The 13720-nt window shown below is 41.6% G+C and overlaps 1 protein-coding gene and 1 pseudogene across 1 annotated transcript; one reads left to right on the forward strand and one right to left on the reverse strand.

The window, feature by feature from the left end:
* The first annotated feature begins 144 nt into the window (after positions 1 to 144).
* On the forward strand, positions 145 to 4453 carry LOC135906616 (programmed cell death protein 2-like). Its single transcript, XM_065438069.2, has one exon. It carries the CDS (start codon positions 169 to 171, stop codon positions 829 to 831), a length of 663 nt encoding a protein of 220 aa, XP_065294141.1. The 5' UTR covers positions 145 to 168; the 3' UTR covers positions 832 to 4453.
* Positions 4454 to 12020: 7567 nt separating this feature from the next.
* LOC135906614 (programmed cell death protein 2 pseudogene) lies at positions 12021 to 13330 on the reverse strand (annotated as a pseudogene).
* Between the last annotated feature and the right edge of the window lie 390 nt (positions 13331 to 13720).

Below are 13720 nucleotides of genomic sequence, written 5' to 3' on the forward strand. Positions count from 1 at the left end.
AAATATAAAGTAGCAAAGATTAACGATGATAGTGAGGTGCGTTTTTATTTTAGAAACCTTAAAAAAAAATTTTTATCTTAGTGCTCTTTTGAGTTAACTGGTTACATCATGACTACACTTAATGGTGCATTGGCTATAGATCGGCTAAGTTACTCGACTACTATTGAAATGGCGGCCTCCATCTCCACGATGGCAGATGAGGAGCCACGCTGTGTTGTTGAGTTCGGATTTCTTGAAAAACGTGAGGCATGGGCGCTAAAGAGCAGATATTTTCCCAGTAAAGTAGGTGGAAGACCAGCTTGGCTTCACTTGAAAGATATTCCTAATGGCAAACGTCTTACGTGCCGTAACTGCGGTGAGCCATGCGTTTTGCTGCTGCAATTGTATGCTCCGCGCGACGACGTCGATTCTGCTTTTCACAGAACGCTCTTTGTGTTCGTTTGCGTAACTCCGAACTGTGCAAATAAGCATGACGCAGGCAGCTTTATAGTTTTGCGGTCGCAGCTGGGCAAAGAGAATTCGTTTTACAGCAGCGAACCTCCCGTGGAATCCCCCGACACTCCGAACAGCCCTTCGGCGGAAGGTTTCTGCAAAATATGCGCCGTATGCGGTGCTTTAGGCGACAAGACGTGCACTAAGTGCCATAGCCGTCACTATTGTTCCAAGTCCCACCAAGTATTGGATTGGAAAGACGGTCACAAGGCGCGTTGCAACTCGCAGTGCTTCGATAGCTGCGAAAGGACTTCGGCGCCACTGTTTCCAGAGTATGAGCTCGTTACAGAGACAGAAGACGACGTTTGCATCAACGACGAACACTGTAAAACAGATTGAGGCCTCATAATTCATAAATTCATAAATGTAAATACATCGAGGCCTCATAATTCTTTCTTGTGAAATAGATTTTACAGGGACACAAGCCTCAATTTGGATGTGTAAATGTTCGGTAAACAGCATCTAAAGATGGTAACAGCTGGAGTCCTATATGGAAGTGTGTACACCAAAAGTAAACAGAACATGTTTCTATGGCCAATACGTGCTAGTGTGGTACCTATGATTAGAATTAGGAAGTACAAACATGGTATCCTGATGCATGATCACATGCAATATGTCCCTGCAGCACTCTGATGTTCCATTTTTGTTAATGCACGTGAATAATTATCATATACACTAGATTAGTGCAACAAGTGCTGGATACCCTTTTACACAAGTAACTGTCTCGTACGTTGGGTTGGATTGCAATGTAGTTTCTTTAAGACATGTTTTTCAGCATTTCTTTGCAGTTTGTAAAAATGTTTGTTGTATTTTTAAGTTGGCTAGACAATGTGACAAGCTATCATATAAATGAAGGAAATCTATCAGGCAGCACAAACCTATTAAAGTGGTTATCCAAAATCATTGAGCTTCTCTTGAACATGAGATGCACAGCAAAGAGCCCTTCTGGTACGTAAGTCATACGTATTACTGTTTTGCACCGTATTGTACTGGAGTGACATAGTAATGGGGCATACATAGCATTCAACAAGCCTGTCAAGCCTTCTAGGCGGCTATAATGGGGAAGCAGGAGTGGTGGGTGTACTATATATCTCACTGAATTTTGCTTTCATTTCAGAGCTAGTGGTACGGTTGTGACAATAAATGAAAGACTTGTGCGATGCGTGAAAAATGGATTGTGTGCTTAAATTCCCAGCTATGAGGGCTATCAGTTCCTTTATATGACTTGAAGAAAAGGGGTTAACCGAGGGGCCCGATTTTTATTGGTCATATCATAAGAAGCCAACAAACACTGACACCAAGGACAACATAGTCGAAAATACTTGTGCTTCATAAAATGAAAAGAAACGATAAATGAATGGAAATGAAAGTGGATGAAAAAGCAACTTGGCACAGGTGGGGAACGATCCCACAATGACTTGATAATTCTGATTTCTGCTTAAATTATTTATTTATTTATACCTCATAGGCTCCCAGTGGTACATTGTGTGAGTCGGGGAAGAGGAAGAGTACTTATCTATCTGAGCGATTCAGCATTATACAATAGCTAACACAGTAACATAGATGATAAGGAGAATGCTGTAAGTACATAGTATTACATAGTATTAGAAAACGCACAGTATTACACAAATTATATATAGAACCAAAATCACATTATAGAACAATATAAGCTGGTAGAAACCATATGGACAAGATATACGAGTTATTAAATATGGAACATTTGTTAGGAAAAAATGGTGTCTAATTATAAGGCTATGACATTTTGTTTAGTAAGACTGCTTTCAGGAAGACCGCACCAAAGCATTATGGCATTAGGCAGTGCTGATGAGCCAAAGTGTGTGTGTGTGGCTATGATGGAGGTTGAGATGATTGTGCAGAGAGCATGAGGTCTGACATGTTTAATGGGAGGCAAAGTACATAGGGGTTGGTTGGTTGTTATTTTATGAAGCAAACAGAGGAACAATACTTTTCTACAAGGTTCTAAATAGGATAGTGATAATGATAATAAATGGAATGTTTGTCGCACTAGGATATGCTTGTTGTAGTCACTGGTGGTGAAATATGCGGCATGGTTGTGAATGGATTCCAGTGAGTGGATTAAATAATCTTGATCAGGTGACTAGATACATGAGGCATTGAGGTTTGCACATACAAATGATTGCTATACTCGGTGTTTTTACAAACACGTTTAAAACATTTTTTAAATTGCCTGTGGTGGATAGCCCAATTCTAGTCCATGAGCTGGTCTACTCGAAGAGGCGTACATTACTTGCACGAAAAATTGAAATGCATAAACTAATTAACATTATTCATGAATTAAGTTTTAACTAATTACCTAATGGCATATTATGTAATTTACTAATTCTAGTCAGGCAGTTCGCAAGGCAGTTCCGCTTGAAACGAATTCTCAGGATGACACCAGTTTCGAGAATTCCTGAACTTTGCGGAGAAATGTATTAGTGTTCCAGTTACTTTTGTGCTTCAATGCATAGAACACTTTTTTGTTAAGAAAGTAACTGGAACAAAATTGCATTTTTACTGCAAGTTTGACGGCGCATATCTCGGAAATGGTGTCATCCACGCAATTCTTTTCTAGTGGATATGCTTTGCAGTCTCACTTGCTAGAATTTGTAAATTACAATATGTGCCATATGGTAATCAGACAAAAGCTTAATTAATTTTTTTAATTACTTGATTATGTATTTCAATTTATTGTGCAAGTAATGGCCACATCTTTGAGCAGACGAGCTGATGGACTAGCATTGTGCTATCTGCCACAGCCAATTTTTAAACAAATTTCGAAAGTGTTTGCTGAAACACCATGTATGAGCCCGCGTGTTAATGGACGGCTTGCTGTGAAGATTGTGTTTTGGTTGCCATACGGTACACGGCATGACTGCAGTTAATTTTTTAATGTGAGCAGACTGTGAAAGGCTGGGTGTGAGGTGAATGATTAAGTACTTATAGGATGAAGTCAGGCTGATAGGTTTGTTACTAAGGGAGTAGTGAAACGTGAAAGTTGGTCACTGACAGAGGAAATCATTCAGCATTTGTAGCGTTTAATGACACATTAGCCAGCCATTAAGTGTGTCATGCACCAATACTCCTGTCACACGTACACTTTCAAATAGCATTTAGTATGAAAACAATTGAAATCTGTGAGATCAGTTGGCTCTTTTCTGTAAGCTTGCACAAGAAAGCCAATGGCGATTGAAAAATTAGATTCCTATCTAACTTGATTGCAATAAAAAGTGCCAGTGTGACACAGGTATAATTGACCAGAGTGGACGTTTCGGCTTGTTAGTAATTCATGAGAAGGTTAAAAAGTGTGAATTGGACACCGACGAAAAAGGCACAGCACCTGTATCTCCAGCATATCATTAAAGCTTGTATCTCTCTTTCACATAAAAAGTAAAATTCAGATGAATTCGCAAAACATTGCTTACACATTCAATATAAGTTTGCAATGCATTTAAGTGAGGTATTTCTCACCATAAAAATTACATAATTCCTGCTTCCGGTAAACCTTTCTTTTCTCACACTGTTGGCGTCTTCCTACATTACATCTATTTACACCATAACCAAGTCTATATCCATCTAGGGTATTACAGACATTCAATAGCGCAGGTGAACTTTTATTAACTTCTGAAGCAATATCAGCACTGTCAGTACAAAATTTTCTAAATCTAGTATTCTTAGATGGCTTTACTTGCGCCTTGTCCTGTCTTTTGTTCCTTCTTTGTGCGCTATTACCGTTGGCGCTTCATTTTTTAAAAGCTTTACTTATCTGGTCACCGCTGCTTTGGATAACTTTTCTTTCACATTAAGTGCAAGAATTAATCTAACTGGGCTCCAACTGTTCTCTATCATGCTATTTAGTTGCTTACATTAGGAAACTGAGTTTGTGTGCATGTTTAACATTAGGTGCTGCCAGCAACAATTAAATCTTTGACCAATGGTTTCTGTGACTACAAGATTTTTTATTTACAGGCTGCCACACTACTGTCAGCCCAACTTCAGTACAATAATAGTTTTGACTGAACAGCTAGTTGTAGTAAGCAACACTTGGGCACTGAGCAGCATTGGAGTGTTATGTCCTGTACTGATTTTGACAACATTTTATAGCAAAGCAGTTAAGCTGTTAAGGGGAGTTCTGCAGTGGTTCTCATGTGGCAAAGGCTAGTGATGAAGGCTGGAGGTCGCATGGTCGGTCCAAAATGTCAGCCAGAAAACAGCCAGCCACAGAGCCTGCTCAGAGCCTCAAAGTGGCTGTGTGGCCACAGAGTAGGTAAAAACGCACATCTGGACACAAGGGTCAGTGACACTATCACTAGGAACAGCCAGCAGTAGAGCCCTACCATGTCACTGGATCGTGCAGCCAGGTGCCAGCGTTGAACACACATTGCACATAACGGAGAGTACAGAAGTACTAAGCTCGGACATAGCGAAACGTTTAAAAAGGCTCGAGTAGAGCAATGGAATGCTACAGTATATAGTGAAGCATCTGCTAAGTCTTGGGTAGGTTTTGGGCAGTGGCAAACCAGTCCCCTAGAACTCCCGATGGGTGTGAGAAGTTGAGAACTCCCTAATAGAGCTTCGCTGTCTTTGATGTATGAATTGCTAAGTTTGGTGCATATCAGCAAAGAATTTCCTATTCTGCAGTGTGCACCAACATCTTAGTACATGGGTGTTTTTGCATTCCATCCCCATAAGAATGTGGCTGCTCCAGTGAGGCCTCGAACCGACATCACTTAGCTCAGCAGCAGAAGGTTATAGATACTGAGCTGTCATGGTGCATTTATTTTTTAAAGATGGTTCTTTCAAGCTTCTCATTATACCCAGTTGATAAAACTGTGGTACAGAAATTATACTTTCTTGTTGCCTTGCAGTAAAAAGTGGTCATTGTAAAGATCATCAAGAGCATCAGTGCTTTCATACAAAATTTCATGTCATATGAACATACCGAAGCCTGTTTTATAGCTTAGCTCTTGTGCAGGCCAGAAGTGGTTGCCAGACCTTTTAAATTTTTGTAGCAGGGGTGCAGAAGAATACTTAGAAAAGAATGCCTTAGATATATAAATCTGGAACTACATAGGTTCATGCTAGAGGAACACACACATAGCATGCTAGAGGGATATGCACACATACACACATAATTCTCTCTCGCTCTGAAGTACTGTAGAACATATATAATTGTTGGCTTATGCTGGGGGCTCAATCAATACAAACACTCACTTGTATTTAATAGCCTGATTTGCTGTTATAAAGGCTGAAAATTATTTGTATCACACACAATAATAGCCCACAAGCATATGTATACATGGATTACTGTCAACTGCTGTCATCTTGACATAGGGCACAATTTTACATCGATTTAGTACACCAGTGTTACAATGCCTTTGAGCATATTATTCTTTATTAGCTTTTATTTCTTGCTATTTCTTTCAAGAGCCCTAACGAATAGGAAATATTTCATGTAAGTGATAAACGTAACTATTGAATAAAATTTGGTGACAATTTTTCAGTCAATAATTGCTGCTACACAGGTGAACAAGCAAATAAATGGAGCATGCCTTCCAAAGTTACCGTCATTCTTTAAGCAAATTGTTAGTCAGAAGAAATCGCCAAACAGCTGTTGTGCTCACCAGAAGACTTTCTAAAGTAAAGGTAAGTCATGTGCTATTGTGGTCATGCTGACAAACTCTAGAACATATTACACAAACATTGCAAGTGTGTGTGCTGTGAATTTTTTGTGTTGTGGAACAAGTTGCACAAGGAGTAATGCCAAAGAGCCAGGACAAACTTAAGCACACAGCCACACAAGTGCCAGAAACTGGAAATGTTGCTTGAAGAAAGCAGCACTGGTTGTAAGCAGGTAAAAAGTCAGTCTACAAGAAATTTGTGTTGATGCATGAATGAAGAGGAAATTAACCATATGCTATCTATACCATGTGTTGCCCTATTCCACTTTCCGACGCCTGCATAGTGCTTCCAAAAATAAGCACTTTTCCAGCCACAGCCATCAGTTCTGCAGAATTCAACTCACGATATTTCAGCTTTGCAACCAAGCAAGAAAAACAGCATTCCCAACCATTTGGTATCTGCAAAAGTATTTACAGGGGGGCATTTCTGCACACTGCTCAAAGGACAGAGTGCAAGGTTTTAATGGTGAACATGTGTTGGTCGATTAAGACGCCACTGCTGCTTGAATTGTCAATGGACTATGGATTGTTTAATCAAGTACAAAATGTTCTGCTACAGGCCTAATAGCCAATGGAGGTAACGAAGTGTAAAACAGTGGCCATTGACAATGACAATGTGCTGGTGTAGGCCAAATAGTTATAGTGCATTCATCTGTACGTCTCCTTCTAGTGTCCAGATTGTGGACGCTGCTTTCCATTTAATTCACCTTTATGAATGAAGCATAAAAATACCCTAACTACCTGTTGCTTTACATGAACAAGTGTAAGCATTAGCTATTTGCCATTAAAGCAGCTATCTCACATGCATATTCTGCACCTACTCTATGGGTAGGATACACCTCTGAAGCAATTTACGCAAGGGCTCCTCACCAGGTTTGGGGATTGTAAAGAGACAAGTGCAGTGTGCAGATCACATACCGATGATTGTGTCTGCAAATATCAAATTGCTTTACAGCACAAAAGCAGCTGAAATTTCAAATGATAAACTATTCATCCCTCCTTTCAAGGGAGCCCCACCTGCTTCCGAAGAATGAAGGTCACATACATAAACACCTCTATGTAAGCAACCTGCCTGAAATTTCACCGATTATGGCATGTGACGTCGGCACATCGCCCAACACAAAGTACACAAAGTCACTACTGGAAGTGTGCCATGCTGTGAAAAATGAAAGGGAACGAGTCTCGTGATGTGAATGTGATGCGGTCTCTTGGCTGAGAAGGCGAGGAATGTCACTTGTGGATGCTATTCGAGGCAACGAGAGAGAGAGAGCGTCTGTCAAGAATGAATTGTGGTGTTTTACGTGCCAAAACCACGATTTGATAATGAGGCACCCCGTAGCGAGGGACTCCGGATTAATATTTACCACAAGGGGATCTTTAACGTGCCCCCAATGCACAAGACATGGGTGTTTTTGCATTTAGCTCCCATCGAAATGCGGTCGCCGCACTGGAATTCGATCCTGTGACCTTTTGCTTAGCAGTGCAACACCATAGCTGCTAAGCCAGCGTCTATGTCAGTAGTGAAGCTTGCCTCCTGGCAGCATGGTGACGCAACAATTGAATTCCTTCTATCTCCTTTAATAATGAATGAATTTGAAAAATTCTTGTAGTAAAGCACATCCTAGATAGCACCTTACAAGTTTCAGTTTATAACCAAAATTTCTAATAGGGCCTTAGGGCAGCTTTAATAGCCTTTAATATATAACCAAAGCAGATGACACGGGCACCTGGTGGTTAGCAGGTACAATCCATATCCCAGTCCATGGCTTTCAAGATTTTCAGCATGCTGCAGCCTGGCCTTGGAGGTCACACCCCCGTGTTGCGCTGGTTCTCAACATTCTGGGTCCTGCGTCCTTTTCGGCAAGCAATAATGCCGTTTTTTTCTTTCCTGTTTCACTATCACAAAGTACCCTTTTGGAAGGTTTTCACAACGCATCCTCTTGTATCTAAAACAAAATTTTGCACAGAGGCTGCCCTATACGAGCTAAGCTTTAATGCAGTCGAAAATTTTGTTGCAGTTGACATCTAATCCTTTCAGGCAGCACCTTTTACTTGAGAGAATAAGAGAAAAGATTTGCAATAGATGGAGGTTACGGATGGTACAGGGAGCAGTTGCAATGCCCTTTGCTTGTAGTTTTTTAAGTGGAAATCAGTTTTTTTTTTTACCAGTCCAATGCAGCATAGCAGACTACAAAGATTGCAAAAAGGGCTTACTGGCCTAAACTGTTTCTAATGCTACCATGGCCTGCCATGAACTAACAACCCAGTATGGCACTATCACTTTTGCTTTTTGGTTAATACAGAGAAAGCATATTTACGCTACAGAAAACTTTGCATTCAACATTCATATTCCTTGTTAAACCATTTCTAGACAGCTCCAGTGCAAACACACACAAGTTAAGAAAAATGAATGGGCAACTATACTTGTTCAGCAATGATGTTGAGGGAACATGAATCTGTAACTAGCCTATTTAACCACATTGCACAAAGAGTGGCACTGGAAATGGACAATTACATTCAGGGTTGGATTAGGAATCAAAGAGGCTAGATTTGGCTCCATATCTGCATACAGTGCAGTGCATTTTTGTGTGTGAATGGAACATTAATTTTGCACATTGTTGCTTTAACAATAAAGAGATTAAAGAAAAAAGTTGCATATTTTCCAAAAAGGCAAGGCATTGATAGTGAGAGCAATATATTAATACTTGTAGTTTTACAGGCCATGGAAATTGCAATAAACATTTGCTTACTAACTAAACAAATACTGTGTCATGCATGCACAGACACACATGAACAGATTTCACTTGATCACAACGAGCACTTGCTGTCACAATGCTGACACAATCGGGAGTGCCAGCAGAGCAGAGTGCACATGCGTATCTTAAAGCGAACAACTTGTACCACTGCTTGCTTCACCATTTAAGCTATGCTGCATCTCCAAAACTCAGATTACACACCTACAACACTTGGCATTCATAAATTCACGAGTGATGCTCACCCTTCAACCTAGCACCGCAGCTGATGGCCAACATACAGATCTTGGCCACATAGGCAGCCACGGGGGCAAGAGGAGGAGAGGTTTTCTCTCCTCCTCTAGCCCAGCCATAGGGTTGCACAGGCTCAATCAGGTGACTTACAACATAGGGCACACAGTGAGACGGCGTGCATCCAACCACCATACTTGGTGGCTTGAGCTCTCATTTTTGGCCTCACCCCAACAGCATATCGAGTTACCACCAACATATGGCATGCGGGCCACTCATTCTCCTCCACACTTGTACATTATTTGGGACAGCCACGGCGGCGAAAATGTGCCTGGAGTGTCGATATAACTGCTATTGCAATAAAATATAAAAACAAACAAATCTGTGGCTCTTTTAATTACCTCACTGCCCTTAATCCACCTGTTGAACCAACAAAGCTCTTGCAACGTTCATGTTGGTAGAGCTAAATACACAGCTTTCAACCTAGCTGAAAAAGTGCAGTAGCAGAGTGCATTTCAACAACAGCTTGAACTGTGCTGCAACACAGCTCATTTGAAATCACGTAACACAATGTGTACATAAAGAGCTTCCAAAAATTTTGAAGAAACAGGCAAGAAAAATTATAAGCCTCCTACTCTCAATATATTTAATGGAAACGCGCTACGCACTATTAGCCCAGTGTCCGCAGAAGCTTGGATAGAAGTTTGCTCTCTTAGTTTTTGAACACTGCCTGTGCAAAAGTTCTTTTTTATTACTGTACAGTACCACAAAAATAAAGTACAAAGCGCATGGAGGCTCCAGCATCAGATTAAGGTGCACGACTAGGCCAGCTTGCTTACAGAGAGAAGCTGATTGAGCAGGATACTTGAGTATGAAGAGGTTAATGAACCTGACAACCATTGTTTCAAGAGCCTAAAGAATGCAAAAAGAAACAATATGCTGGCTGCAAGGAGTCAAAACAAAATGCTTCCTGCAGAATAGACACCAGTTCGTACACTTGTGAAAAACACTGCTTTCTCATAAAACATGGGCATCACTATGGCTTATATTCAAGTCATAAAATCTGCATATTGTTTCATGTGGTCTAACTTCAAGTGGCAAGGCATACATTACGCATATTTCAATTTCCTTTTACTCAGTACTTTAAGCAAAAATCGCAATTATTCTTTTTGTTCATGCTTCAACATACTTTAATATTTTCACATGAAAGAATTCTTGAAAACTATCTGAGAAATTATTTTTCTTTTACTTAGACTCAAAACACCATTACTTAAGCTATGCTATTATGTACCACAGTATATGTTGTGACTAGTACGTTTTCAAATAAAATACAGAAGCAGTGAAAATGAACACATTCCTGGCAGTAAGGAAAGAGTGAACAAGTTGTCTAAAGCAAAGGCAATTTGTATTCAAGGCAGCTTTAACTCACTTTTTTTCACAATCACTTATAATCAACAAATCACACTTTGTGTAACTAAAAGTAAATGGCACACACTACAATGATAGAACTACACTGGCTCAAGATCTAGGAGTAAGCCAGGTGATGCAACTGTCATTAGCAATATTACTTACCCACAGACAATAATGAAATATCACCTAAATTCTCCCAGCTCACACCAAATGCAGTTACAGAAATATTTTCTGTCTCCTTCTTGGACCACTTGCAGTTCCCTAGTTGCCAGCAGCCTGCATGTTACCCTAACCTATCTATGAAATATTGCTGACAAATGACACACAAGCTTATCTCCTCTTTGAGGCAATTCACTAAAATAAGTGTAAACGAAGAGAATGACTGAAAAAGAACACGATCAAAAAAAAAAAATTAAGGCCCAATCCACTCAGTGAAGGTGGAATGCCAGCGAAGCTGCTACCATCCACTTAACCTATTCTAGTCTAACTAATGAAATGAGCATGCTGCTAACTGCAGTGTATAACTGCACACCTCATAATCAGACACGGCGTCTCCAGGGAACGCATGGCGTTTCTTTGCGGTGTTCTTTACAGTGGACATGTGCGATAAGTCGTCGCGGAACCACAGGCGGTCGCGCACGGTGCAGGAGAATCTGAATTCCACGTCGGGGAACTTGCGCTTGAATTTCGAAATCGTTCCCTTGAACGTGGCGATCTAGTCGGAGCTCGAGCGAGCGATTCACTTGTACATGAGCCTAGTTTTCTGTGGATCACCACCAAATTGCCGGTTCTTAGAGGTAAACAGCTTCGCTGTAAAAAGCTTTTTTTGGTGTGTAAAGTGAAAGTTGTTTAAATGTACTATCAGGCAAATGAAGTACAAGCAGTGGAGTGTGTTCCTGAAGCATAACTGAAGGTACAGTCAGTCAGTCATCCTTGCCAACATGCGCATGTGGTTTTTATGCGGAGTGCAAAAAACCACATGCGCTTGTTTCCTGACCTGACCCGCTGCAGTGCCATTTTCACCATGCCAGCACAGTCGTCACTCGTGAAGCATATCACACATACGTGCTCGGTTTCCAGACCTGCATCGCTTTGCTTTTGTTCTTACCATCAGTGTTTCTGTACGAGTGACGACAGCACTAGAAACCATAATGGCAAAATGGGTATGGTGCTTCAGCAGGCTGGCTTAAGAAACAAGCATCAAACAATAAAGTAAGGTGAGCAGCACCGCAGTTTACACGAAAACCATAAGTGCGCGTGACGTGGACAAGGATGACTGGCTAACGGAGTGCATTGTACCTTCAGTTATGCTACAGGCACATGCTCTGTTGTTAGCACTTCACTTGCCCTCGATATAACATGCAGAATTGTGTTATACATACATCAATAAAGTCTATAGATGCATGCACACATCCATGACAGTATCCATACATTATAGGCTTTCCTAGGCAATCAGCGTTTTTATTTCATGTTTAAACTGCGAGCTAGGCTCGCCATAAAAACATTCCACCGCTCACACTTCTCCTGAGAAATGCCCGCGCACACATGTAAGCTCATGACTATTCCTCACAGATATTTTGCTTCCACAAATATTCTTCTTGGTACGGTTCGCCATCGCAGGAGGCCTTGCACGTGTAGACTAATAATGTTCCCCAGTCCAGGCTATCCACTGTCGACTCTGTAATGCTGTTGAGCAATTGGGGCATAACTTGGAACTCGAACTGCCTCTCTGAACCGCAGGAACAACGAGGCACGTCGCCAGGGTCACCTGTATTGGCAACTAGGAGAGGCGTACCACCTAAATTGTACCGTAGCACCTGATCAGGGGCTTCCCTAATGGTCTTCTTGAATTTCCAAAATGCTTTGTCTTGGCAGGTTGCCGCCATCTTGTTCAAGTCCGCGACATCTGCGCCGTCACTTGAACACCCCGGATGACTGGTTACATAATCGCAGTAGTCTGCAAGTCTGTCTTTATCTGTTTTACAGCCTTGGTCGTCGTTGCAGGCGTCTTCTTCTGTCTCTATAACCAGCTCGTACTCAGGAAACAGTGGCGCCGAAGTCCTTTCGCAGCTATCGACGCACTGCGAGTTGCAGCGAGCTCGATGACCATCTTTCCAATCCAATATTTGGTGAGACTTGGAACAGTAGTGACGGCTACGGCATTTGGAGCAAGCCTTGTCGCCTAAAGCACCGCACACGGCGCAGATATCGCAGAAATCTTCAGCCGAAGGGCTGCCAGAGCTGTCAGGGGATTCCATAGGTGGTTCGATGCTGTAAAACATGTTTTCTTCCGGCAGCTGCGACCGCAGAACTATATAGCTGCCGACGTCGTGCTTATTTGCACAGTTCGGAGTCACGCAAACGAACACAAAGAGCGTTCTGTGAAAAGCAGAGTCGACGTCACCGCGCGGAGCATACAACTGCAGAAGCAAAAGGCATGGCTCACCGCAGTTACGGCAAGTAAGACGTTTGCCATTAGGAACATCTTTCAGATGAAGCCAAGCTGGTTTTCCACCTACTTTGCTGGGAGTATATGTGCTCCTTAGCGCCCATGCCTCACGTTTTTCAAGAAATCCCAACTCAACGACACAGCGTGGCTGACTTGCCATCGTGGACATATCGAGATCCATGGTGCAGAGTGGAGATCATTCAAATCGATGTGGTCGTGGTCCAAATGACGGTCGCCATTTTGCCAGTACTGCAGAACTTAAGCCAATCCACTGGCCAATCCTTAACTCACGCGCCATGACGTCATGGCACTCATTACGTCGTCACCACTAAATTCTCACGTACTCACGCTCGTTAATTTGTCTGTTAACCTTGTTAGCTGATCCATAGCCGCTCGTTGGTACCTGATCAGTGTGTGAGAAGCATCAATTGTCAACGTTGCTGCAAAATTTGAATTAAAACAAATCAGCAGTAAGCTCCTTTCTATGTTGATTACTTCCACCCCGTCTGAAATCAATGGCGGCGCCATGGCAACGGCTTTATAAAATATAAAGTAGCAAAGATTAACGATGATAGTGAGGTGCGTTTTTATTTTAGAAACCTTAAAAAAATATTTATCTTAGTGCTCTTTTGAGTTAGAAAGTGTCTGCGTTCACCCGGTGAACGCAGCGCAAGCGTTAGGTT

The sequence above is a fragment of the Dermacentor albipictus genome, chromosome 1, assembly GCF_038994185.2.
Source record: "Dermacentor albipictus isolate Rhodes 1998 colony chromosome 1, USDA_Dalb.pri_finalv2, whole genome shotgun sequence".
Classification (NCBI taxonomy): domain Eukaryota; kingdom Metazoa; phylum Arthropoda; class Arachnida; order Ixodida; family Ixodidae; genus Dermacentor; species Dermacentor albipictus.

Bases quoted from the DNA above. Each gene is read 5' to 3' on its own strand.
- LOC135906616 (XM_065438069.2), top strand. From the start codon at position 169: ATGGCGGCCTCCATCTCCACGATGGCAGATGAGGAGCCACGCTGTGTT.